At 38.0% G+C, this 27339-nt stretch overlaps 1 protein-coding gene across 1 annotated transcript in view; it reads left to right on the top strand.

The window, feature by feature from the left end:
- The window catches only part of LOC128644153 (F-actin-monooxygenase MICAL2), a 115900-nt gene that overhangs the window by 52231 nt on the left and 36330 nt on the right, over window positions 1-27339 (top strand). Inside the window, exon 6 of the mRNA XM_053696858.1 lies at window positions 13926-14025. Within this exon, the coding sequence (XP_053552833.1) occupies window positions 13926-14025 (100 nt within the window). The remainder of the gene's footprint in view (window positions 1-13925; window positions 14026-27339) is intronic.

Here is a 27339-nt window from a genome sequence, read left to right as displayed (position 1 = left end):
TTCATCAGAAGTTGTGTGTGTCTATCATTTAAAGGGACACAAAACCCGCAAAAATGATTTCATGATTCAGATAGAGCATACATTTTTAAACAACTTTCTAATTTATTTCTGTTATCAATTTTGCTTAATTCTCTTTGTATCCTTTGCTGAAGGAGCAAAGCTTACAAACATAAATACTGTACTATTAGTTTCAATTTCAATTTAAACAGCTTTGACTTTTTTTTGGCAAATGCTGCACTATATGTATAATAGAAATGGTCCCTTTAAGTCTGGCTCTGTAAGCTAGAATTTGGCGACGTCTCACTGTTCGGGTGTCACTACCTCAGTGTCACCTACAAGCATTAAAGGGATACTGTTCTCTAAAGTGTTCTGTTATCCATATGAAACAGCACTATTTAGACATGATAGATAGATAGATAGATAGATAGATAGATAGATAGATAGATAGATAGACAGACATGCTTGAGACAGGAAAAGGTCCAAACTGCTTGAACTGGAAAAGGTTTGGATTTCAGAATATATGATTAAGGCTTTTTTGCAGCTGAAATGTGTAAGGCTGGCAGGGAACTGTTGGTCATTTTCTTTATTTTACTTTTTTTATTGCTCTTTTACCTTGTCTACCCAGTGTGCTTTTCGAATAAAGTGTGTTGCATTTGAGGCTCGCTGGATTCCTTTGTTTGCCTTTGATCGGTTTCACAATATTTGTTTATTTAAATCTGCAAAATAAGATTGCTTGAAAATGAGATGAGACCAAGGGGTAGATTTAACAACGGTCCTCGACCTTGCTAAATGCCGACAGTGTTGGCATTTAACATTGCACAAGCATTTCTGGTGAAAAGCTTGTGCAATGCCGCCCCCTGCCCACTGGTGGCCAATTGGCCGCTAGCAGGGGCCGTTAATCATCTCGATCGTATCAGGATAATTTCAGTCTGCCACCTAAAAGGTGGCGGACAAATTATGGAGCAGCGGTCTTACGACCGATGCTTCTTAACTTACGTTTCACACGGACCTGAAACGATGGGGCATAAATGGAGCCCCAAGTGTAGACAACATTTTATGTCATTTACATGTCATAATACAGCTTATATGTGCAACTGAAAGATAGTTTTATATCATTGCTAATACATAGTACCCTCAGAAAGATAGTACAGTACTGTAATCAGAAAGGAAATAGTTTTATATAAATATAGAATAGCATTTGTATTTTAGAACACACAAAAAAAATAAAGATTGTGATTTACTAGCGGGGGTAATTTTTTGGTCATTTTTGGTGTACTTTTGCAATTCATATAATATTTGGAACTTAAAGTGATGGTTAACTCATTTAATTGATAGTCACATATTTACATTTGTATGGTTATAAGTTACTAAACCGCATTATCAGTTTTATATATTTATATGTATTTTATTGTAAATTTTAATAATTTTATTTAACCTTGTTGCTCTGCTTCTCTCCGCCTCGCTCCGCCCCCCTTATCTATCTCTAACACTATTATGTGCTTTGTCCTGTCTCCACCCTCTCTTCACGTCAGAATGTTCGCTCCCAATATTCTAATTTTTAACGCATGCACATTGGTTTGCATGAGTATATCAAGTAAACATTGACTCGTGACATTCAATGTTTACTTTTTCATTGTGATTGCAACATTTCTGTGTATCGGGTGTGCGAGCGGTCTTACCCATTTAAAAAGGTTAATATTTCATAAGTCCTAACGGAGTGCCGTGTTGAAAATAACATAACACGCATGCGTCAAATAGAATGTGCACGCGCAAAATCTGCTGATTGGTTGTTACGATCGTAGGAATTGGTTGTTAGGGCGCATGGGCAAAATATTGTATTGCAGGAAGCCTGTCTAGCGACAGGAAAGATAATTGGACACACAAAGGAAAAATGTATGTGACGTCACGGTGGGCTGGCGATTTTACGGAACCAGTATATTCTTTATTAGGAAATAGTAAGTAAATGGCTATATCATGTTTTAAAGGAAATTTTTTGTGAAGATGTAATAAAAATCGACAATCTTGATTAAATATTATGCCTATACTGAGTTTACCATCCCTTTAACGCTGTAAGATTTCAGCATCCCTAAGTACTATTAATGTATTAGGAAATAAAACTGAAATAATGTTAAGATTGACTGTTTAAGCTTATTTATCATGAGCAGTTTAAAGGGACAAAAAACCCATATTTCTCTCTCATGATTTAGGTAGAACGTACAATTTTAAACAACTTTCCAGTTTACTTCTATTATCAAATTTGCTTCATTCTCTTGGTATCATTTGTTGAAGGAGCATCTATGCACTACTGGTTTCTAACTGAACACATGGGTGAGCCAATGAAATTCGGTATATATATGCAACCACCAATCAGCAGCTAGAGCCTAGGTTCTTTGCTGCTCCTGAGCATACATAGATAAACCTTTCAGCAAAGGTAACAAGAGAAGGAAGCAAATTAAATAATAAAAGTGAATTGGAAAGTTGTATAAAATTGTATAGTCTGTCTAAATCATGAAAGAAAACTTTTGGGTTTCATGTCCTTTTAAGACGTTTCTTACTCACATTCCTAATTTTAATTGATATGCTGAGGTGTACAAACACTAGTCTATATATTTGTATTTTTTCCATCCATCTACCTTTTCCATTGTTAAAGCCACTATTTTGTTCATCTATTCTTGTATATCTATTTCTCTATCCACTTGTATATTACGATATGATAGATATATAAAACCATTCCAATTAATATTTTCACAAAATGATAAACAAATGCCCTAAGCATTCACTTGATACTTACGTATGCTACTCTTGACTGGCTCCAACAATAAAGCAGAACCCGCTGAGGGCTAGAATACAAGTGGCATGCTAACTGTTGTGCACGAGCCATAAGGGGTATATATTGTGACTCTTTGCACACTTCGGAAGTAGTGCGCATATTACGAGTTGAAAGTAAACACGTTTGCTTGAGCACAATCAATATTATTGCCCGTCGGGTTAGAGTTACTTCAGAGCTCTGGTTAACTGCTACACTTGACTAAAAAGCTGCACAAAACACATAAAAAATACACTACACAGGACAGCTACACTCATAATAACACTGTTTAATAAAAATGATTAAAAAATGTTTATAGGTTATAGGAAAAGGTTATAAGGGCTTATCTATATAAGGTCTCAGGTGTCAGACAAAAAGGTCTGCAAAGGGGTTTAACAGAGATAGATACATATACATGTCTAAATATCTATAGGTATGTGTGTATATATATATATATATATATATATATATATATATATATATATATATGTTTATGTATGCACATGTATTTATATATGTATATATGTATTTACAGACATATATATATATATATATATATATATATATATATATATATATATATATATATACATACATATAAACACATAAATACATACACACAAATATATATACAGGAAGCTGTGCTGTTTCCAGAGTCACAGGCAGTTAACCCCAGACAGGTCTGGGTGCAAGAACCATAGGGAAAATTACAAAACAAATTAATACAACACACAGAGAAAACCCAGCACTCACTTACAAGCTCTCAGCTAAGATTTAAAAGCAAAAATGGAAAGGTTAGTTACCGCATCTGGCCAAATGGGACAAGCCCAGGTACCACGTCAAGGTCCTTTCCAATACCTGGGACCCAAAAACAGCCACACAATGCAAGCTCTCAAATACAAACAAACTGAGAACAAGGGAAGGGTGCACAGGCTTATGTAATCACCCTAGACATATACAAAACACGGAAGGGGACTGCACTCTCATACCGGACCGGGTACACATCTAATGACCCTGCAACATGCTCAGCCCTGGGTGCTCACCGGCACTCACAGGAAGCTGTGCTGTCTCCAGAGTCACAGGCAGTTAACCCCAGATAGGTCTTGGTGCAAGAACCATAGGGAAAATTACAAAACAAATTAATACAACACACAGAGAAAGTCCAGCACTCACTTACATGTCTAAATATCTATAGGTATGTGTGTATATATATATATATATATATATATATATATATATATATATATATGTTTATGTATGCACATGTATTTATATATGTATATATGTATTTACAGACATATATATATATATATATATATATATATATATATATATACATACATATAAACACATAAATACATACACACAAATATATATACAGGAAGCTGTGCTGTTTCCAGAGTCACAGGCAGTTAACCCCAGACAGGTCTGGGTGCAAGAACCATAGGGAAAATTACAAAACAAATTAATACAACACACAGAGAAAACCCAGCACTCACTTACAAGCTCTCAGCTAAGATTTAAAAGCAAAAATGGAAAGGTTAGTTACCGCATCTGGCCAAATGGGACAAGCCCAGGTACCACGTCAAGGTCCTTTCCAATACCTGGGACCCAAAAACAGCCACACAATGCAAGCTCTCAAATACAAACAAACTGAGAACAAGGGAAGGGTGCACAGGCTTATGTAATCACCCTAGACATATACAAAACACGGAAGGGGACTGCACTCTCATACCGGACCGGGTACACATCTAATGACCCTGCAACATGCTCAGCCCTGGGTGCTCACCGGCACTCACAGGAAGCTGTGCTGTCTCCAGAGTCACAGGCAGTTAACCCCAGATAGGTCTTGGTGCAAGAACCATAGGGAAAATTACAAAACAAATTAATACAACACACAGAGAAAGTCCAGCACTCACTTACAAGCTCTCAGCTAAGATTTAAAAGCAAAAATGGAAAGGTTAGTTACCGCATCTGGCCAAATGGGACAAGCCCAGGTACCACGTCAAGGTCCTTTCCAATACCTGGGACCCAAAAACAGCCACACAATGCAAGCTCTCAAATACAAACAAACTGAGAACAAGGGAAGGGTGCACAGGCATATGAAAACACCCTAGACATATACAAAACACGGAAGGGGACTGCACTCTCATACCGGACCGGGTACACATCTAATGACCCTGCAACATGCTCAGCCCTGGGTGCTCACCGGCACTCACAGGAAGCTGTGCTGTCTCCAGAGTCACAGGCAGTTAACCCCAGATAGGTCTTGGTGCAAGAACCATAGGGAAAATTACAAAACAAATTAATACAACACACAGAGAAAGTCCAGCACTCACTCACAAGCTCTCAGCTAAGATTTAAAAGCAAAAATGGAAAGGTTAGTTACCGCATCTGGCCAAATGGGACAAGCCCAGGTACCACGTCAAGGTCCTTTGCAATACCTGGGATCCAAAAACAGCCACACAATGCAAGCTCTCAAATCCAAACAAACTGGGAACAAGGGAAGGGTGCACAGGCTTATGTAATCACCCTAGACATATACAAAACACGGAAGGGGACTGCACTCTCATACCGGACCGGGTACACATCCCATGACCCTGCAACATGCTCAGCCCTGGGTGCTCACCGGCACTCACAGGAAGCTGTGCTGTCTCCAGAGTCACAGGCAGTTAACCCTAGACAGGTCTGGGTGCAAGAACCATAGGGAAAATTACAAAACAAATTAATACAACACACAGAGAAAGTCCAGCACTCACTTACAAGCTCTCAGCTAAGATTTAAAAGCAAAAATGGAAAGGTTAGTTACCGCATCTGGCCAAATGGGACAAGCCCAGGTACCACGTCAAGGTCCTTTCCAAAAACAGCCACACAATGCAAGCTCTCAAATCCAAACAAACTGGGAAAACCTTTCCATTTTTGCTTTTAAATCTTAGCTGAGAGCTTGTAAGTGAGTGCTGGACTTTCTCTGTGTGTTGTATTAATTTGTTTTGTAATTTTCCCTATGGTTCTTGCACCCAGACCTATCTGGGGTAATTTCCTGTGACTCTGGAGGCAGCACAGCTTCCTGTGAGTGCTGGTGTGTACCCGGTCCGGTATGAGAGTGCAGTCCCCTTCCGTGTTTTGTATATGTCTAGGGTGATTACATAAGCCTGTGCACCCTTCCCTTGTTCCCAGTTTGTTTGGATTTGAGAGCTTGCATTGTGTGGCTGTTTTTGGGTCCCAGGTATTGGAAAGGACCTTGACGTGGTACCTGGGCTTGTCCGAGTGTTGGACTTTCTCTGTGTGTGTTATTTATTTATATATATATATATATATATATATATATATATATATATATTGGAGCCCTTTGCGGTCAAGTAGCTGAAAACATGTAAAATCATATTTAATAAAGTGTTTGTGTATTTACTGTAAATATTTCACATTCAAACGTTCTTCACACAGGAGAGTATGTTCAAAGTGTTTTTAAATAGGTATTCCTATCATATATCTGTATATATCTAATATATATATTACCAAAAAAACAATCGCCTAGATTTAGAGTTCTGCGGCCAAAGGGGTGCGTTAGCTACGCGTGTATTTTTCCCCCCGCACCTTTTAAATACCGCTGGTATTTAGAGTTCTCTGAAGGGCTGCGTTAGGCTCCAAAAAGGGAGCGTATAGCATAATTTACCGCCACTTCAACTCTAAATACCAGCGGTGCTTACGGACGCGGCCAGCTTCAAACACGTGCTCGTGCACGATTCCCCCATAGGAAACAATGGGGCAGTTTGAGCTGAAAAAAAACCTAACACCTGCAAAAAAGCAGCGTTCAGCTCCTAACGCAGCCCCATTGTTTCCTATGGGGAAACACTTCCTAAGTCTGCACCTAACACCCTAACATGAACCCCGAGTCTAAACACCCCTAACCTTACACTTATTAACCCCTAATCTGCCGCCCCCACTATCGCTGACCCCTGCATATTATTATTAACCCCTAATCTGCCACTCCGTACACCGCCGCAACCTACATTATCCCTATGTACTTCTAATCTGCTGCCCCTAACACCGCCGACCCCTATATTATATTTATTAACTCCTAATCTGCCGCCCCCAACGTCGCCGCCACCTACCTACAATTATTAACCCCTAATCTGCCGACCGGACCTCACCGCTACTCTAATAAATGTATTAACCCCTAAAGCTAAGTCTAACCCTAACACTAACACCCCCCGTAAATTAAATATAATTTAAATCTAACGAAATAAAATAAATCTTATTAAATAAATTATTCCTATTTAAAGCTAAATACTTACCTGTAAAATAAACCCTAATATAGCTACAATATAAATAATAATTATATTGTAGCTATTTTAGGATTAATATTTATTTTACATGCAACTTTGTATTTATTTTAACCAGGTACAATAGCTTAATAGCTTAATAGTTAATAACTATTTAATAGTTACCTAGTTAAAATAATTACAAAATTACCTGTAAAATAAATCCTAACCTAAGTTACAATTAAACCTAACACTACACTATCAATACATTTTAAACCTGATCGGAATAGCCAATAGAGTGCGAGCTCAATCTGATTGGCTGATTGGATCAGCCAATCGGATTGAACTTGAATCTGATTGGCTGATTTAATCAGCCAATCAGATTTTTCCTACCTTAATTCCGATTGGCTGATAGAATCCTATCAGCCAATAGGAATTCGAGGGACGCCATCTTGGATGACGTCCCTTAAAGGAACCTTCATTCGTCGTTAGTCCGTCGGTGAAGAAGGATGGCTCCGCGTCGGCTGCTTGAAGATGGTCCCGCTCCACGCCGGATGGAAGAAGATAGAAGATGCCGTCTGGATGAAGATGTCTGCCGGTCCGGATGTCCTCTTCTGCCCGGATAGGATGAAGACTTTGAACCCTCTGGAGGAGCTCTTCTTGCCGGATTTGATGAAGACTTCGGACCCTCTTCTGGACGGATCGGTGATACCCGGCGTGGTGAAGATAAGGTAGGAAGATCTTCAGGGGCTTAGTGTTAGGTTTTTTAAGGGGGGTTTGGGTTAGATTAGGGGTATGTGGGTGGTGGGTTGTAATGTTGGGGGGGGTATTGTATGTTTTTTTTTACAGGCAAAAGAGCAGAATTCTTTGGGGCATGCCCCGCAAAAGGCCCTTTTAAGGGCTGGTAAGGTAAAAGAGCTTTACAATTTTTATATTAGAATAGGGTAGGGCATTTTTTTATTTTGGGGGGCTTTGTTATTTTTTTAGGGGGCTTAGAGTAGGTGTAATTAGTTTAAAATTCTTGTAATCTTTTTTTATTTTTTGTAATTTAGTGTTTGTTTTTTTTGTAATTTAGTGTTTGTTTTTTTTTGTAATTTAGTTTAGTTGATTTAATTGTAGATAATTGTAGATAGTTTATTAAATTTATTTATTGATAGTGTAGTGTTAGGTTTAATTGTAACTTAGGTTAGGATTTATTTTACAGGTAATTTTGTAATTATTTTAACTAGGTAACTATTAAATAGTTATTAACTATTTAATAGCTATTGTACCTTGTTAAAATAAATACAAAGTTGCATGTAAAATAAATATTAATCCTAAAATAGCTACAATATAATTATTATTTATATTGTAGCTATATTAGGGTTTATTTTAGCTTTAAATAGGAATCATTTATTTAATAAGATTTATTTTATTTAGTTAGATTTAAATTATATTTAACTTAGGGGGGTGTTAGTGTTAGGGTTAGACTTAGCTTTAGGGGTTAATACATTTATTATAGTAGCGGCGAGGTCCGGTCGGCAGATTAGGGGTTAATACTTGAAGTTAGGTGTCGGCGATGTTAGGGAGGGCAGATTGGGGGTTAATACTATTTATTATAGGGTTTTTGAGGCGGTTTAGGGGTTAATACATTTATTTTAGTGGTGGCAAGGTCCGGTCGGCAGATTAGGGGTTAATAAGTGTAGGTAAGGTAGCGGCGACGTTGGGGGGGGGGGCAGATTAGGGGTTAATAAATATTATGTAGGTGTCGGAGATGTTAGGGGCAGCAGATTAGGGGTACATAGGGATAATGTAGGTGGCGGCGGTGTGCGGTCGGCAGATTAGGGGTTAAAAAAATTTAATAGCGTGGCGGCGATGTGGGGGGACCTCGGTTTAGGGGTACATAGGTAGTTTATGGGTGTTAGTGTACTTTAAGCACAGTAGTTAAGAGCTTTATGAACCGGCGTTAGCCCAGAAAGCTCTTAACTCCTGACTTTTCTCTGCGGCTGGAGTCTTGTCGTTAGATTTCTAACGCTCACTTCAGCCAAGACTCTAAATACCAGCGTTAGAAAGATCCCATTTAAAAGATAGGATACGCAATTGGTGTAGGGGGATCTGCGGTATGGAAATGTCGCGGCTGGAAAGTGAGCATTAGACCCTTTCCTGACTGACTCTAAATACCAGCGGGCGGTAAAAACCAGCGTTAGGACCCCCTAACGCTGGTTTTGACGGCTAACGCAGAACTCTAAATCTAGGCGTACATATATATATCTATATATGAGTAGTGTACAAGGGAGTGGTAGTAGCGCTCATAGTTCTAAATGTAATTGAAATATCTGGTATAGCTATCAATTTAAATAGCAAAAATGTACAATAAGTCTCAGAAGGAGCAAGAGGGGAGAAAAAAAAGGGGGGGGGGAGTCTGTGTGTGAAAAAATTGAATGTGTAGGAGAAGGACTGCGCTCAAGAGGGTTAAATGAGTGGGGTAAATAAGTGAGTGGAAGGGGTCCAAGAGGAGGAGGCAAAGTAAGCCAAAAGGAGGAGGCAAAGAACAAAAGAGAGGGGACAAAAAAGGGAGACTTATAGTGTAATACGTTCAAAACCAGAAACGTTTTATGCTTAGGTATGAAAACTGCTCACCTGCTGTTACTTCAATCATATGAGGTAAGGGACTTGCATGGGTAGGAAATATATACACACTGTGGTAAAGAGGTTTTTACCTACTGTTGATATAGTGGAGGGGTGTTTTGTTATTATACACCAAACTTAATGCAGTTGTTTGTATAAAAAAATATAAAGATGTATTTGCAAAGGATAGGTTGGTATCAATGCTTAATTTAAAAGTTCTGCTGCTCAAAAAACTGCAGAAGTAATGTTAGTTTTTTTTTGAGTTCCTGTATTTGTGGTACTATGGCTATTACAAGTCCATAGATAAGAGGGAGTGATTTTAGCAATGCTAGTTTGAATTGCAATATAGAGTAGTTCAACTCTTGTGCTGAATACCCAAAGTTTCCTGTACGGACTAGCGGGCTGTTAGAAATTTCCCATCCAACATAAACAAAATAAAGTAAATCAGTTCACTTCCCTGTGCTCCGTTTAGGATCCTGTTGTGAGGTGCAAGAGGCAGCTCCGGTATCCGTGTGTGACTGTTTAGCCCAGACTGTGGAGACCGGAAGTTACGTCACAGATGTTCGTAGCTCCGTTCTTACGCGTTTCGTGTTTAGATCACTTCGTCAGAGGGCAATCCTTATAAGTCTAAGTCTCCCTTTTTTGTCCCCTCTCTTTTGTTTTTTGCCTCCTTCTTTTGGCTTTCTTTGCCTCCTCCTCTTGGATATTTTATTTTTATTTTTATTTTTTTAATAAAATACACTACACTACACTACACTGTATTTTGGTTGCATCTGGGGCACATTTATAAAATTTATCAGAGATCTGATCTCTGGTTAATTTTATAAGCGCTAATTGCTACTGCAAGCTCGAGTCTAAACACCCCTAATCTTACACTTATTTCCCCTAATCTGCCGCCCCCGACATCGCCAACACCTGCATTATACTTATTAACCCCTAATCTGACGCCCCGGACACCGCCGCCACCTACATTATACTTATGAACCCCTAATCTGCTGCCCCCAACATCACCGCCACCTACATTATATTTATTAACCCCTAATCTGCCGCCCCCAATGTCGCCGCCACCTACCTACACTTATTAACCCCTAATCTGCCACCCCCAACGTCGACACCACTATAATAAACATATTAACCCCTAAACCACCGCACTCCCGCATCACAAACATTAGTTAAATATTATTAACTCCTAATCTGCCGTCCCTAACATTGACGCCACCTACCTACATTTATTAACCTCTAATCTGCCGCCCCCAACTTCGCCGCCACTATACTAAATGTATTAACCCCTAAACCTAAGTCTAACCCTAACCCTAACACCCCCTAACTTAAATATAATTTAAATAAATATAAAGAAAATTACTATCATTAACTACATTATTCCTATTTAAAACTAAATACTTACCTATAAAATAAACCCTAAGATAGCTACAATATAACTAATAGTTACATTGTAGCTAACTTAGGATTTATTTTTATTTTACAGGAAAGTTTGTATTTATTTTAACTAGGTAGAATAGTTACTAAATAGTTATTAACTATTTAATAACTACCTAGCTAAAATAAATACAAACTTACCTGTAAAATAAAACCTAACCTAAGTTACACTAACACTACACTATAATTAAATAAATTAACTAAATTAACAACAATTAAATCAATTAAATTAGCTAAAGTACAAAAAAACCCCGCTTAATTACAGAAAATAATAAACAAATTACAAGATATTTAAACTAATTACACCTAATCTAATAGCCCTATCAAAATAAAAAAGCCCCCCCAAAATAAAAAAAAACCCTAGCCTAAACTAAACTACCAATAGCCCTTAAAAGGGCCTTTTAAAAGGGCCTTAAAAGGCCATCTTCTATCTTCATCCATCCGGCGCGGAGCGGGTCCATCTTCAAGGCATCCGACGCGGAGCATCCTCTTCATCCGATGACTAAAGACGAATGAAGGTACCTTTAAGTGATGTCATCCAAGATGGTGTCCCTTAGACTCCGATTGGCTGATAGAATTCTATCAGCCAATCGGAATTAAGGTAGAAAAAATCCTATTGGCTGATGCAATCAGCCAATAGGATTGAAGTTCAATCCTATTGGCTGATCCAATCAGCCAATAGGATTGAGCTTGCATTCTATTGGCTGAGTCTAAGGGACACAGTTTTGGATGACGTCACTTAAAGGTACCTTCATTCGTCTTTAGTTGTCGGATGAAGAGGATGCTCCTCGTCGGATGTCTTGAAGATGGACCCGCTCCGCACCGGATGGATGAAGATAGAAGTTGCCGTCTGGATGAAGACTTCTGCCCGTCTGGAGGACCACTTCGCCTGGCTTGAATAAAGACTTCTCCCGGCTTCGTTGAGGACTTCGGCCGGGCTTGAATGAAGACTTCTCCCGGTAAGTCGATCTTCAGGGGGTTAGTGTTAGGTTTTTTTAAGGGTGTATTGGGTGGGTTTTATTTTTAGGTTAGGGTTTGGGCTTGCAAAAGAGCTAACTGCCCTTTTAAGAGCAATGCCCATCCAAATGCCCTTATCAGGGCAATGGGGAGCTTAGTTTTTTTTAGATAGTATTTTATTTGGGGGGTTGGTTGTGTGGGTGGTGGGTTTTACTGTTGGGGGTTGTTTGTATTTTTTTTTACAGGTAAAAGAGCTGATTACTTTGGGGCAATGCCCTGCAAAAGGCCCTTTTAAGGGCTATTGGTAGTTTAGTTTAGTTTAGGCTAGGGTTTTTTTTTTTGGGGGGGGGGGGTTATTTTGATAGGGCTATTAGATTAGGTGTAATTAGTTTAAATATGTTGTAATTTGTTTATTATTTTCTGTAATTTAGTGTTTGTTTGTTTTTTTGTACTTTAGCTAATTTAATTTAATTGATTTAATTGTTGTTAATTTAGTTAATTTATTTAATTATAGTGTAGTGTTAGGTGTTAGTGTAACTTAGGTTAGGTTTTATGTTACAGGTACTTTTGTATTTATTTTAACTAGGTAGTGATTAAATAGTTAATAACTATTTAATAACTATTCTACCTAGTTAAAATAAATACAAACTTGCCTGTAAAATAAAAATAAATCCTAAGTTAGCTACAATGTAACTATTGGTTATATTGTAGCTAGCTTAGGGTTTATTTTATAGGTAAGTATTTAGTTTTAAATAGGAATAATGTAGTTAATGATAGTAATTTTCTTTAGATTTATTTAAATTATATTTAAGTTAGGGGGGTGTTACGGCTAGGGTTAGATTTAGGGGTTAATAACTTTAATATAGTGGCGGCGATGTGTAGGTAGGTTGCAGCGACATTGGGGTGGCAGATTAGGGGTTAATAAATATAATGTAGGTGTCGGCAATGTTGGGGGCAGCAGATTAGGGGTTCATAAATATAATGCAGGCGGCGGTGTCCGGAGCGGCAGATTAGGGGTTAAAAATTTTATTATAGTGTTTGCGATGCGGGAGGGCCTCGGTTTAGGGGTTAATAGGTAGTTTATGGGTTTTAGTGTACTTTTTAGCACTTTAGTTATGAGTTTTATGTTACGCCGTTGTACCATAGAACTCTTAACTACTGACTTTAGAATGCGTTACAGATCTTGACAGGGTAGCGTGTACCGCTCACTTTTTGGCCTCCCAGGACAGACTCGTAATACCGGTGCTATGGAAGTCCCATAGAAAAAAGACTTTACGAAGTTTACGTAAGTCGTTTCGCGGTAAGGCTAAAGAAGTGTGCGGTGACCCTAAACCTTCAAGACTCGTAATACCAGCGGGCGTAAAAAAAAGCAGCGTTAGGACCTCTTAACGCTGCTTTTTTACCCTAACGCACAACTCGAAATCTAGCCGTATGAATTCATATCTGAGATGTAGAAGTCCAAAAAATGTCCCTTTAACTATATCCTTAATTGTTAGTTTTGACTTGACAGCTACTTAAATCTAAAAGGCCATGTGTGTGACCCAGAAACAACTTTTATACACAATTTACCAACATAATAGGCTTTTATAAACTATTTATATTAAAAAAATTAAAGATTGCATTGGCTTCTTTTGTTAACACTAATATCTCAGCTATAAACAAAAGGCTGAAAGTCTTGATTTTACATCGGTGACCTTATTATGTGTGTGTGATAGGAGTTGTATACAAGAGAACATAAATTATTCATATTTTTACAATGTAAGCAGTCAGTCATTACTGAATGAATGTAAAACTGTTGTGTAATAGGAGGGGAAGGAGACTAAAACATGCATTATAATGATTTATTTCTTTAACAGATTCACATACACAGGGCGAAGCACAGCTTCTTCATGAATGGTTTCAGCTCGCTTTGGAGAAAAACAAATTGAATCGTTATGAGTCGGAGCTGTTGATCGTGTAAGTTAGACCATACTGTATATCAATATGCAGAATGAATCCTTAGGGGGGACACAGAGAGGCAAAGAAACATAAAAACGTATTAATTCCGGTGATAAGCACAGGTTTGGTTTCCTACTGCATGCAGATCTTATTACTGTTGTAAATTGGAGTTTTACTTCTTGCATAAAATATCTTTATTATCATAGAGAGAAAAGAAAAGATTTACAGAATCAGAAGCAATTGTTTTTTGTTGTTTTTTTTTACACTTCATACAGGGTCTCAATGTATTTTGTCTTGTGAGCCCTGATAGCGAGAAAGCAATAAATATTTCATTGTCCCTCTTTAATTTTCTTCTTATTCAAACTGAAAACGAGATTTCTGATCTCAAGCAGGGCAGACCTAATGAGAGAGCTATTGCAATCAGGTTGTCCTGACGAAGATGATGTCATTGACAGTAAAATCAATGCTACGTTACTTTTGTTTTATTGATCTTTGTTTGGGGTATAAATGTTAGTGGAGGTAAAGTGGCGTTAAAGTCAATATTTTCTTTGCTGTATCTAAAAGATGGTAGCGTAATTTTTTTTTCTTTTCTGGAATAAAACTGTTTTCATACTTGTCTACTATAAACCTGTTACACCAGTGCTTGACAAACCAGTAGCTAGGGAGCCACTGGTTCCTAGAATTTTACCCCTGGCCCCTAACTTTTTGGGGTATTGTGTGTGTATATATATATATATATATATATATATATATACACACACACACACACACACACACAAATACCACTGTATGACTCCTAAAGGTATGTCTGGATCCTAAATATTCTTACTGGCTCTTAAATTATAAACAGATTTGTCGACCCCTTACACTTATCAGCAAATGAACAGTCTGTCTTTATAAAAGTGCAAACAAGAAACTGCACTAATGTGTTAAATCCTTTTATTATTGCACTTTTGGTGGAATTGAACTATGTGTTTAACCCTTACAAAGGGATTAACACACAATTACAGTAAGCTCCATAGCAGAAATGCACCAGTCTAGCTGAACACTTGGATGAACCAATGACAAGAGGCATATGTGCATAACCACCAATCACCAGCTAGCCAGTAGTGCATTGCTGCACCTGAGCATATCTAGGTATGCTTTTCAACAAAGGATACTAAGGGAGATATGATAATTGAAGCATGCTCTTTCTGAAGCAAGAAAGTTTAATTTTGACATCCATATTGTTGTAACAACATTCTTTTCATGGCTTCCTTATTAACATATGTAATAGCTGCACCGTCTTATATGAGATATCATTTTTTACTGTAATTTCCCTTTAGAGTGATAGTAAACTTGACATATTTTAAAATCAGGTCCGGAATCTAAACAAAAGTCCGGACTTTAATTGATCACATGTAATGAAGATGCGCTGTAACGTGTGCTCCAGCCACCCACTTCAAAACTCATATTTTTGTACAGCTAGAGCCCTGATTGAAGAACAGTTCAAACTGTTTGCTCACAAAACATATAGGCTTTGAAGTGTGCGGCCGGAGCGTGGGGTATTAGAATGGCACAGCTGGATTAAAAAGTAAGTTACAGTGCATCTTTATTAGAAGTGATCAATTAAAGTACCTGTAAAATATCACTTAGATTCCGGACCTGATTTTAAAAAAAGTAAAGGTTACCATCACTTTAAGGAAAAAAATGCTAAAGAACTAATGGATGCAAAAAAAAGAAACCGCTATTTCTTTCATGTAATTGGCAAGAGTCCATGAGCTAGTGACGTATGGGATATACATTCCTACCAGGAGGGGCAAAGTTTCCCAAACCTCAAAATGCCTACAAATACACCCCTCACCACACCCACAATTCAGTTTTACAAACTTTGCCTCCTATGGAGGTGGTTAAGTAAGTTTGTGCTAGATTTCTACGTTGATATGCGCTTTTCAGCATGCTGAAGCCCGGTTCCTCTCAGAGTGCAGTGAATGACAGAGAGATGTGAAGGGAGTATTGCCTATTGAATGCAATGATCATCCTATCGGGGATCTATTTCTTAGGTTCTCTGTTATCGGTCGTAGAGATTCTTCTCCTACCTCCCTTTTCAGATCGACGATATACTCTTATATATACCATTACCTCTACTGATTCTCGTTTCAGTACTGGTTTGGCTATCTACTTTATGTAGATGAGTGTCTTTTGGTAAGTATGTTTCCTTTTATTTATGACACTCTCAGCTATGGTTTGGCACTTTATATGTTAAGTTCTAAATATATGTTTTATACTTATAATTGCCATGATTCAGGTTAATCAGTTTATTTCCTTCTTACAGACTGTCAGTTTCATTTTTGGGAAAGGCATATATAAAAAATAAATAAAAAAAAATATATATATTTCTCACCTGAAATTTTTTTCAATTGACTTTCTTTCTAAATTGCGGGCTGTTAGGCTCGCGGGAGCGCTAAATGCTATAATTTATTGCGTAATTTTTGGCGTGAGACTTTTTGGCGCGAGAATTACGTTTGTTGACGTTATGTCGTCATTTCCAGCGTCTTAGTTCGCGTGGAGAGTTTGCACGTAGTTGCGTCATCTATGACGCTCAGGTTTTTTTGGAGCCAAAAAATATTTGTCAGTTTGGGCGTTTTGACATTATTTAAGTCATTATTTCTTTTTGCTTCTGGTTTCCAGAGGCTTATTCTGTTTGCATTTTTTCCCCATTCCTGAATCTGTCATATAAGGAAATTGATAATTTTGCTTTATATGTTGTTTTTTTACATATTGCAAGATGTCCCATGCTGACCTTGTTTCAGAATCTACTACTGGAATTCTGCTGCCTGATGTCAGTTCTACCAAAGCTAAGTGCATTTGTTGTAAACTTGTGGTAACTGTTCCTCCGGCTGTAGTTTGTGTTAGTTGTCATGATAAACTTTCAAACGCAGACAATATTTCCATTAGTAATAATCCATTACCTGTTGTTGTTCCTTCAACATCTAATGTTCAGGATATTCCTGTTAATGTGAGAGAATTTGTTTCTAATTCTATTCAGAAGGCCTTGTCTGTTATACCACCTTCTAGTAAACGTAAAAGGTCTTTTAAAACTTTGCATAATTTCGATGAACTTTTAAATGACCGACAGCATTCTGATTTATCTATCTCTGATGAGGATCTATCTGGTTCAGAAGATTCTGCCTCAGATATTGACACTGACAAAACTTCATATTTATTTAAAATGGAGTATATTCGTTCTTTATTAAAAGAGGTGTTGATTGCATTAGATATGGAGGAGACTAGTCCTCTTGATATTAAAACTAGTAAACGTTTTAATTTGGTTTTTAAACCTCAAGTAGTTATTCCAGAGGTTTTTCCAGTTCCTGATGCTATTTCAGATGTAATTTCTAGGGAATGGAATAGTCTGGGTACTTCATTTACTCCTTCTTTAAGGTTTAAAAAACTGTACCCTTTGCCAACTAATAGATTGGAGTTTTGGGAAAAGATCCCCAAAGTTGATGGGGCTATCTCTACTCTTGCAAAGCGTACTACTATTCCTACGGTGGATAGTACTTCTTTTAATGATCCTTTAGATAGGAAACTTGAATCTTATCTAAGGAAGGCTTATTTATGTGCAGGTCATCTTCTTAGGCCTGCTATTTCTTTGGCTGATGTTGCTGTGGCTTCAACTTTTTGGTTGGAAACTTTAGCGCAACAAGTACCAGATCCTAATTTGTATAACATTGTTAAGCTTATTCAACATGCTAATAATTTAATTTGTAATGACATTTTTTATATTGTTAGAATTGATGTTAGGTATATGTCTTTAGCTATTTTAGCTAGAAGAGCTTTATGGCTTAAAACTTGGAATGCAGATATGACTTCTAAGTCAACATTGCTATCTCTTTCTTTCCAAGGTAATAAATTATTTGGTTCTCAGTTGGATTCTATTATTTCAACTGTTACTGGGGGAAGGGAGCTTTTTTGCCTCAGGATAAAAAGTCTAAGGGTAAATAAAGGGCTCCTAACCGTTTTCGTTCCTTTCGTCAGAATAAGGAACAGAAATATGACCCTTCCCCTAAAGGATCGGTTTCCAATTGGAAGCCTTCTCCAGTCTGGAATAAATCCAAGCCTTTTAGAAAACCAAAAGCAGCCCCCAAGTCCGCATGAAGGTGTGGCCCTCATTCCAGAGCAGCTGGTAGGGGGCAGACTAAGGTTTTTCAAAGATGTTTGGATCAATTCAATCCAAAATCATTGGATCCAGAACATTGTTTCTCAAGGGTACAGAATAGGTTTCAAGGTAAGACCGCCTGTGAGAAGTTTCTTTCTCTCAGGCATTCCAGTGAACCCAGTGAAGGCTCAGGCTTTCCTGAAGTGTGTTTCAGACCTGGAGTTATCCAGGGTAATTGTGCCAGTTCCCTTTCCGGAACGGGGTCTGGGGTTTTATTCAAATCTGTTCATTGTTCCAAAGAACGAGGATTCTTTCAGACCAGTTCTGGATCTAAAGATTTTGAATCGTTATGTAAGAATACCAACATTCAAAATGGTGACTATAAGGACTATTCTGCCTTTTGTTCAGCAAGGGCATTATATGTCCACAATAGATTTACAGGATGCATATCTTCATATTCCGATTCATCCAGATCATTATCAGTTCCTGAGATTCTTTTTTCTAGACAAGCATTACCAATTTGTTGCTCTTCCTTTTGGCCTAGCAACAGCTCCAAGGATCTTTTCAAAGGTTCTCGTTGCCCTACTCTCTGTAATCAGAGAGTGGGGTATTGCGGTGTTTCCTTATTTGGACGATATCTTGGTACTTGCTCAGTCTTTACATTCTGCAGAATCTCACATGAATCAACTAGTGTTGTTTCTTCAAGAACATGGTTGGAGGATCAATTTACCAAAAAGTTCCTTGATTCCTCAGACAAGGGTAACCTTTTTAGGATTCCAAATAGATTCAGTATCCATGACTTTGTCTCTAACAGACAAAAGACGTCTGAAATTGGTTTCAGCTTGTCAGAACCTTCAGTTTCAATCATTCCCTTCAGTAGCTATGTGCATGGAGGTTTTAGGGCTCATGACTGCAGCATCGGACGCGATCCTCTTTGCTCGTTTTCACATGAGACCGCTTCAGCTTTGTATGCTGAGCCAATGGTGCAGGGATTATACAAGGATATCACAATCAATATCCTTAAATCCCAATATTCGACTTTCTCTGACTTGGTGGTTAGATCACCATCATTTAGTTCAGGGGGCCTCTTTTGTTCGTCCAACCTGGACTGTGATCACAACAGATGCAAGTCTTTCAGGTTGGGGAGCTGTCTGGGGATCTCTGACAGCGCTGGGGGTTTGGAAATCTCAAGAGGCGAGATTACCAATCAATATTTTGGAACTCCGTGTGATTCTCAGAGCTCTTCGGTTTTGGCCTCTTCTGAAGAAAGAATCGTTTATTTGTTTTCAGACAGACAATGTCACAACCGTGGTGTATGTCAATCGTCAAGGTGGGACTCACAGTCCTCTAGCTATGAAAGAAGTATCTCAGATACTTGCATGGGCGGAATCCAGTTCCTGTCTAATCTCTGCGGTCCGTATTCCAGGTATAGACAATTGGGAAGTGGATTATCTCAGTCGCCAGACCTTACATTCGGGAGAATGGTCTCTTCACCCAGATGTGTTTCTTCAGATTGTTCAGATGTGGGGGCTTCCAGAAATAGATCTGATGGCTTCTCATCTAAACAGGAAACTTCCCAGGTATCTGTCTACGTCCAGGGATCCTCAGGCGGAAGCAGTGGATGCATTGTCACTTCCTTGGAATTATCAACCTGCTTATCTCTTTCCGCCTCTAGTTCTTCTTCCAAGAGTGATTTCCAAAATCATAATGGAGCGTTCATTTGTACTGCTGGTGGCTCCAGCATGGCCACACAGGTTTTGGTATTCGGATCTTGTTCGGATGTCCAGTTGCCAACCTTGGCCACTTCCGTTAAGGCCAGACCTTCTATCTCAAGGTCCTTTTTTCCATCAGGATCTCAAATCATTAAATTTGAAGGTATGGAGATTGAACGCCTAGTGCTTAGTCATAGAGGTTTCTCTGACTCAGTGATTAATACTATGTTGCAGACTCGCAAATCTGTGTCTAGAAAGATTTATTACCGAGTTTGGAAGCCTTACATTTCATGGTGTTCTTCTCATAAATTCTCTTGGCATTCTTGTAGAATTCCTAGGATTTTACAGTTTCTTCAGGATGGTTTAGATAAGGGTTTGTCTGCAAGTTCCTTGAAAGGACAAATCTCTGCTCTTTCTGTTCTGTTTCACAGAAAGATTGCTAATCTTCCTGATATTCATTGTTTTTGTTCAGGCTTTGGTTCGTATCAAGCCTGTCATTAAGCCAATTTCTCCTCCTTGGAGTCTTAATTTGGTTTTGAGGGTTTTACAGGCTCCTCCATTTGAGCCTATGCATTCTTTGGACATTAAATTACTTTCCTGGAAAGTATTGTTCCTTTTGGCTATCTCTTCAGCTAGAAGAGTTTCTGAATTATCTGCTCTTTCTTGTGAGTCTCCTTTTCTGATTTTTCATCAGGATAAGGCGGTTTTGCGGACTTCATTTAAATTTTTACCTAAAGTTGTGAATTCCAACAACATTAGTAGAGAAATTGTTGTCCCTTCGTTGTGTCCTAATCCTAAGAATTCTCTGGAGAGATCTTTACATTCTTTGGATGTGGTAAGAGCTTTGAAATATTATGTTGAAGCTACTAAAGATTTCAGAAAGACTTCTAGTCTATTTGTTATCTTTTCTGGTTCTAGGAAAGGTCAGAAGGCTTCTGCCATTTCTTTGGCTTCTTGGTTAAAGCTTTTGATTCATCATGCTTATTTGGAGTCGGGTAAATCCCCGCATCAGAGGATTACGGCTCATTCTACCCCCGCCTCAGAGGATTACGGCTCATTCTACTAGGTCAGTTTCTACTTCCTGGGCTTTTAAGACTGAAGCTTCTGTTGATCAGATTTGCAAAGCAGCGACTTGGTCTTCTTTGCATACTTTTACTAAATTCTACCATTTTGATGTTTTCTCTTCTTCAGAAGCAGTTTTTGGTAGAAAAGTACTTCAGGCAGCTGTTTCAGTTTGATTCTTCTGCTTATAATTTCAGTTTTTTTCATTATAAAGATTAAAACTTTTGATTTGGGTTGTGGATTAATTTTTCAGCGGAATTGGTTGTCTTTATTTTTATCCCTCCCTCTCTAGTGACTCTTGTGTGGAGTTCCACATCTTGGGTATTTGCTATCCCATACGTCACTAGCTCATGGACTCTTGCCAATTACATGAAAGAAAACATAATTTATGTAAGAACTTACCTGATAAATTAATTTCTTTCATATTGGCAAGAGTCCATGAGGCCCACCCTTTTTGTGGTGGTTATGATTTTTTTGTATAAAGCACAATTATTCCAATTCCTTGTTGATGCTTTTGCTCCTTTCTTATCAACCCACTTCTTGGCTATTCGTTAAACTGAATTGTGGGTGTGGTGGGGGGTATATTTATAGGCATTTTGAGGTTTGGGAAACTTTGCCCCTCATGGTAGGAATGTATATCCCATACGTCACTAGCTCATGGACTCTTGCAAATATGAAAGAAATGAATTTATCAGGTAAGTTCTTACATAAATTATGTTTTTACTTTGGTGGAAAGAATAAAACATCTTCAAAAAAACTGATCTTAAAAAACTGATGCCCATTACTTAAAGGGGCACTAAACGGAAAAAACATTATCTTAGTGCAAATTTTATACAACAAAATATTGCAGCCATATTTTATTATAAAGTACAGTTTTTCAGACCGCCGCTCCTTGCTCTACTGAGCTGGTCTGTTTTTTTCCTTAAGTGCATCTGGGCAACTGTCTAATCACAGCCGACACGATTGCGCTACCAGACCAGAACGGGAGCAAGCTACATTGAGTTCAATGGCGCGATTGGGCCGGCTGTGAGTAGACAGCTGCCCATATGCGCTTAGGGAAAAAAAAAACAGACCTGCTTAGTAGAGCAAGGAGTGGCGGTCTGAAAATCTGTACTTTATAATAAAATATGGCTGCAATGTTTTGTTGTATAAAATGTGCACTAAGATAACGTTATATAATTCTGCACTATGTGCAGAATTATATAACATTATTTTTTCGGTTTAGTGTCCCTTTAATATTTTAAAAATCTTCAAGACATAATGTTCTAGAACAGGGGTGCCAAGGTTGCTTACCCCTGTTCTATAGGAATTCTTCCCAACCCACTTTTTATGATGTGATTGCAGCAATATAAGGGAATTTCCAGGGAACCACAACCACAGACTAATTCTCCTGCTGTCTCTACATGGCACATCCTAAATTTTTCTCTTCCAGATATCCAACTAATTCACCCTTTGTCAATAACTCAATTTCATCGTTTATGTACACTTCTTACCTTAAAGGGAAAGATTACTCTAAAATTTGCTCCCCTTTAATTTATTCCCATTGATCCATTTTTCCTGCTGGAGTGTAAACCCATTCAGCTCGATTACGAGTCTTGCGTTAGTGTTAAAAAGCAGCGTTGAGAGGTCCCAACGCTGCTTTTTAACGCCCACTGGTATTACGAGTCTGGCAGGTACAGGTGTACCGCTCACTTTTTCACCGCGACTTGAGCATACCGCAAATCCCCTTACGTCAATTGCGTATCCTATCTTTTTAATGGGATTTTCCTAACGCCGGTATTACAAGTCTTGGAAGAAGTGAGCGGTACACCCTCTCCTGTCAAGACTCCTACCGCATTTAAAAGTCAGTGGGCTAACGCCGTAACATAAAGCTCTTAACTAAAGTGCTAAAAAGTACACTAACACCCATAAACTACCTATTAACCCCTAAACCGAGGACTCCCCCCACATCGCAAACACTTAAATACATTTTTGAACCCCTAATCTGCCGTCCGGACATCGCCGCCACTTTAATAAATATATTAACCCCTAAACCGCCGCACTCCCGCCTCGCAAACATTAGTTACATTTTTTTTTTATATTTATTTATTTATATCCAACAAAGTATACTGACATATAAGAACACCATATGTAAGAGAAAAAGAAAAACAGAAACAATCAACTCTGCGTTCTAATTATACAAGTTTTAGGTAATTCACCCATATTTAACATCATAATAGAAAACATAAACTAAACATGAGCATAGAAACCTCAAACCTTTAAACATTAATTAGCTGAAGCCTGCCCAAAAAATAAAGTAACATTCCTTCTTTGCATTTATAAACTATACCCTGTTGGATTATTTTAATATTTTAACACAGACGTAAATTAAACCCACATGTTGTCAAAAAAAAAAAAAAAATAAGACTTAACAAACAAACAAAAACAACATAAATCGAAAAACCATAATACAAAATGATTAAAAAAAAAAAAAGGGGGGAAAATAAAGAGAATTATATAAAATAAAATAGAATAAACCCCATCACCACCTCCCTAAAAGAACTAGTTCAGAGTTACGTAGATGATATATCAAACACTCCCTTTCAGCCGGGGGAAATATTTTTACAAATGCTGACCATTTGAGGAAAAACCTAGAAATGTCATTGTCATTATCAATATTAACATTATATTGTTCCAGAATACATTGCTTTTTTAAGCAGTTTTTAATTTCAGAAATACTGGGACCCGTACTCATTTTCCATTTTTTAAAAATGAGGTATCTAACAGCCAGTATGGTTACATTTATCAATTTAATGTTAAGCTGCTTGTCTTCTGGTCTGGAAAAAAGAAAAATTACATTCATGTCTGAAAGATTTAGTGAGGGGAGATCAAGTATTTTACAAAGCCAAAATTTAACTTTACACCAAATGTTCCTGATTTTCGGGCAGGTCCATAACAAGAAGTGAACATTTAGGACAACTAGTAAAAGTCGATTTGCCACATCTTGTTCCCTTTTCTGGTGTAAAATATGTCCTATGTAAGAGCTTAACATGGGATTCCCTCCATGTAGACGACAGAGTTGTCCGAGCCACCTCTTGAATTGAAAGAGAGGGTGTTTTGGAATCAACTTCTTTAGATAAGAGTTTGGCCCAACTCCCCGCGATTTTATCTATATTAATTGTACCTCTATCTGACACCAGAATCGTATAGCATGGGGAGATTGACATAATTCCATTTTTTGTCAAAGTAAGCCACTTATCCAACTGCCCTAGTGACCAGTTTCAGCCATGTTCATTTGTTAACTTCAAAACATAATGTCTGGCTTGGAGATAAGCATAAAAATTTCTGTGAGGGAGATTATATTGCAATCTAAGCGTGTCAAATGTTTTGATACACCCTTCTTCTATATCAAGCAACTGGAAGGCATTAGCAAGTCCTCGAGTGTTCCATTTTGAAAAAATCAAGGAAGGTGTACCCTCTTGAAATTGTGGATTCCCTACAAATGGCAAATATCGTGATACATGATAATCTAATCCTAGCAAATTACATATTTTTTTCCAAGCCAGAACTATATTATATATAGTTTTATATTTTCTAATTCGAGATGGAATATCGGTCGTATCCATATGTATAAGTGCCACCGGTGAAAAGGGATGCATAATGCTAATCTCCAGGTCATTATTTGTCACATAGTTACGCTGAAATAACCAGTCTGCTACAGTACGTATTAAATAAACATAATTATATGCTCTCAGGTCAGGTAAAGCCAAACCTCCAGCTCCCAATGGGAAAGAAAGTTTTATAAGTGACATTCTGGGCTTCCTTTCCTGCCATAGGAAGGTTTGGAGAGATGAATTGAATAAATTAATATCCTTCTTTTTTAAAAGCAAGGGGATATTCTGAAGAACGTACAGTATTTTAGGTAGGAGGATCATTTTATATACTGCTATACGTCCGGATAACGAGAGAGGTAAATTCTGCCAGTTTTTAAAAGCTACTTTAGCTTTATTTAAAACAGGGAGGACATTCAGCGAGTACCAAGTATCAGGGTTACTAGAAATATTTATACCCAGGTATTTAAATGAATCATTCACTATAGAAAAAGGTATATTTATGGGAGAATTTTTTGTCTGCCTAACCCAGAGAAATTCGGATTTACTTATGTTTACCTTATATCCTGAGAAAGAACCAAACTGTTGTATAATTACCAAGAGAGTTGGTAGATTCTTATGTAAGTTAGCTAAATAAAGAAGGATATCATCCGCGTATAGCGCTATTCTTAATTCCCGTCCGGCAATCATAATCCCCTCGAGCCTCTGTCTTATCATTATAGCAAGGGGTTCGATAGCGATATTGAAAAGGAGCGGGGACAGGGGACACCCCTGCCTTGTTCCCCTCTGTAGAGTTATTTCTAAAGACAATTGACCATTAACTATTAGTCTAGTGGAAGCTGTATGATATAGCTTTTCAACGAAGTTTGTAAAGTTGCCCTTCAATCCAAACTGTTCTAAGGACATTAGAAGATGATCATGGTGAATTGAATCAAAGGCCTTTTCGGCGTCTATGGCTAATATTGCCATGTCTGTCTCGCTTCCCTCGCCCATTTGATCAGAGCACTGGGTGTTAGAAAAGAAGTCTAAAGTAAGCAGGAGTTCCCTTATCTTAGCAGCAGAGTTCCTGTTTCTCATGAACCCCGCCTGGTCCGTATTGATAATAGAAGGGAGAAGGGACTGCAACCTCTGTGCCAGGATTGTAGTTAACAGTTTATAATCCGTATTCATGAGGGCAATTGGTCTATAGGATTCTATCGCTTTTGGGTCTTTTCCCTTTTTTAAGATCAAGGACGTAAATGATGCTGCGAAACTCGGCGTAGGTGCATTACCCTCTATAAATATATAATTAAATAACGAGGTTAAATAAGGTGTTATAGTAGCAGATACCGTTCTGTAGAATTCATTAGGTAATGAATCGGGTCCCGGTGCTTTATTATATCCCAGCTTGTTAATAGCTTTGACCACTTCTGCTTCAGTAATAGGAGAGTTAAGATCTTCCATTACGGACGGTGATAGTGATGGGAATGTGATTCCTGACCAGAACCTCTGACATTCTATAACATCGGATGGTTTAGCCGAGTATATAGATTTATAATAGTCATAAACAATTTGAAGAAGGTCCTGAGCAGAGCTAGCTATTTGCCCATTTCTATGAAGTGTGTCAATTAGCTGGGAGCCTAGATCCTGCTTAACTAATCTAGCTAAGAGTTTTCCCATTTTGTTCCCATACTTATAAAATTTTGCTGAAAACCTTATATCCTTTTGGGTAGCTTTGTATATTAGCAGTGAATCTCTCGCCTCTAATGCAGTGATGTATTTAGCCCATTTCTGGGAAGTCTTTTCCATTAAGTATAAATTGTAAGAGTTAGTAACTGCCCGCATAAGTTCATTCTCACGTTTTTTAAGGTTCTTAGTGCGCCTAATATTATAGGCAAGAATCTCGCCTCTCATCACTGCCTTAGCGGTTTCCCAAAACAGGGAAGGCCGACTTTTGGCCTCCGCATTAAACATAGCAAAATCCGCAAGTTTAGTTTCCAAGAAATTTTTAAACTTAGCGTCCAAAGACAAAAATTTAGGATAAGTGAAACGATTTTTCGCCTGAGAGGGGATGTCCAATTGAGATTCAAAAGATATTGGGGCATGATCGGATACCGCAATAGGCAAAATTTGGGCTGACGTCTTATATTTACACAGTCTTTCATCAATCAGAAATAAGTCAATTCGAGACAGAGATTTATGTGCTTTTGAAAGACACGTGAAATCCCGCGTATCCGGGTTTTGGAGCCTCCAGATATCCCTTACTCTCAAGTTAGAAAAAATCCTAGAAAACAGTTTTGCCTCAAGATTATCCCTTTTAGTTTTTTTTAATAACTCCTGCTGCCTCAATCTATCTATTGGATACTGCGGGACCATGTTAAAATCACCAGCCAAGACAAGAAAACCCTCTGCAAATGTCATGAGCCTGGCCTGCAGTGCATCCCAAAAAGAAAGATCAAAAACGTTTGGTGCATAAACATTGCATAACGTATATAGAATATTAGCGATCTTAATTTTCAAAATAATGTATCTCCCCTCTTCATCTGACTGACTCTGAAGTACCTCATAATTGAATTTTTTCCCCAGGAGAATAGCAACTCCACTTCTACGGCTACGGCCAGAAGAGTAAAAAACCTCTTTCACCCATGAGGTTTTAAGTTTAAGAATTTCTTGCGTTTTCAGGTGGGTTTCTTGCAGAAAAGCAATAGAAGAGCCTATCTTCTTAAGATATGAGATAATCGTTTTCCTCTTAATGGGGGATGTAAGACCTCCTATATTCCAGGAAATAAATTTAACCCCATTCATTTTGCAAGATGTCTACAACTCAAGGTGGAAGGTGGTGGTGGGG

Source organism: Bombina bombina, unplaced genomic scaffold (assembly GCF_027579735.1).
Source record: "Bombina bombina isolate aBomBom1 unplaced genomic scaffold, aBomBom1.pri scaffold_642, whole genome shotgun sequence".
Taxonomy (NCBI): domain Eukaryota; kingdom Metazoa; phylum Chordata; class Amphibia; order Anura; family Bombinatoridae; genus Bombina; species Bombina bombina.
Note: the sequence above shows the minus strand (reverse complement) of the source record. Positions and strands in the feature narration are given on the sequence as shown.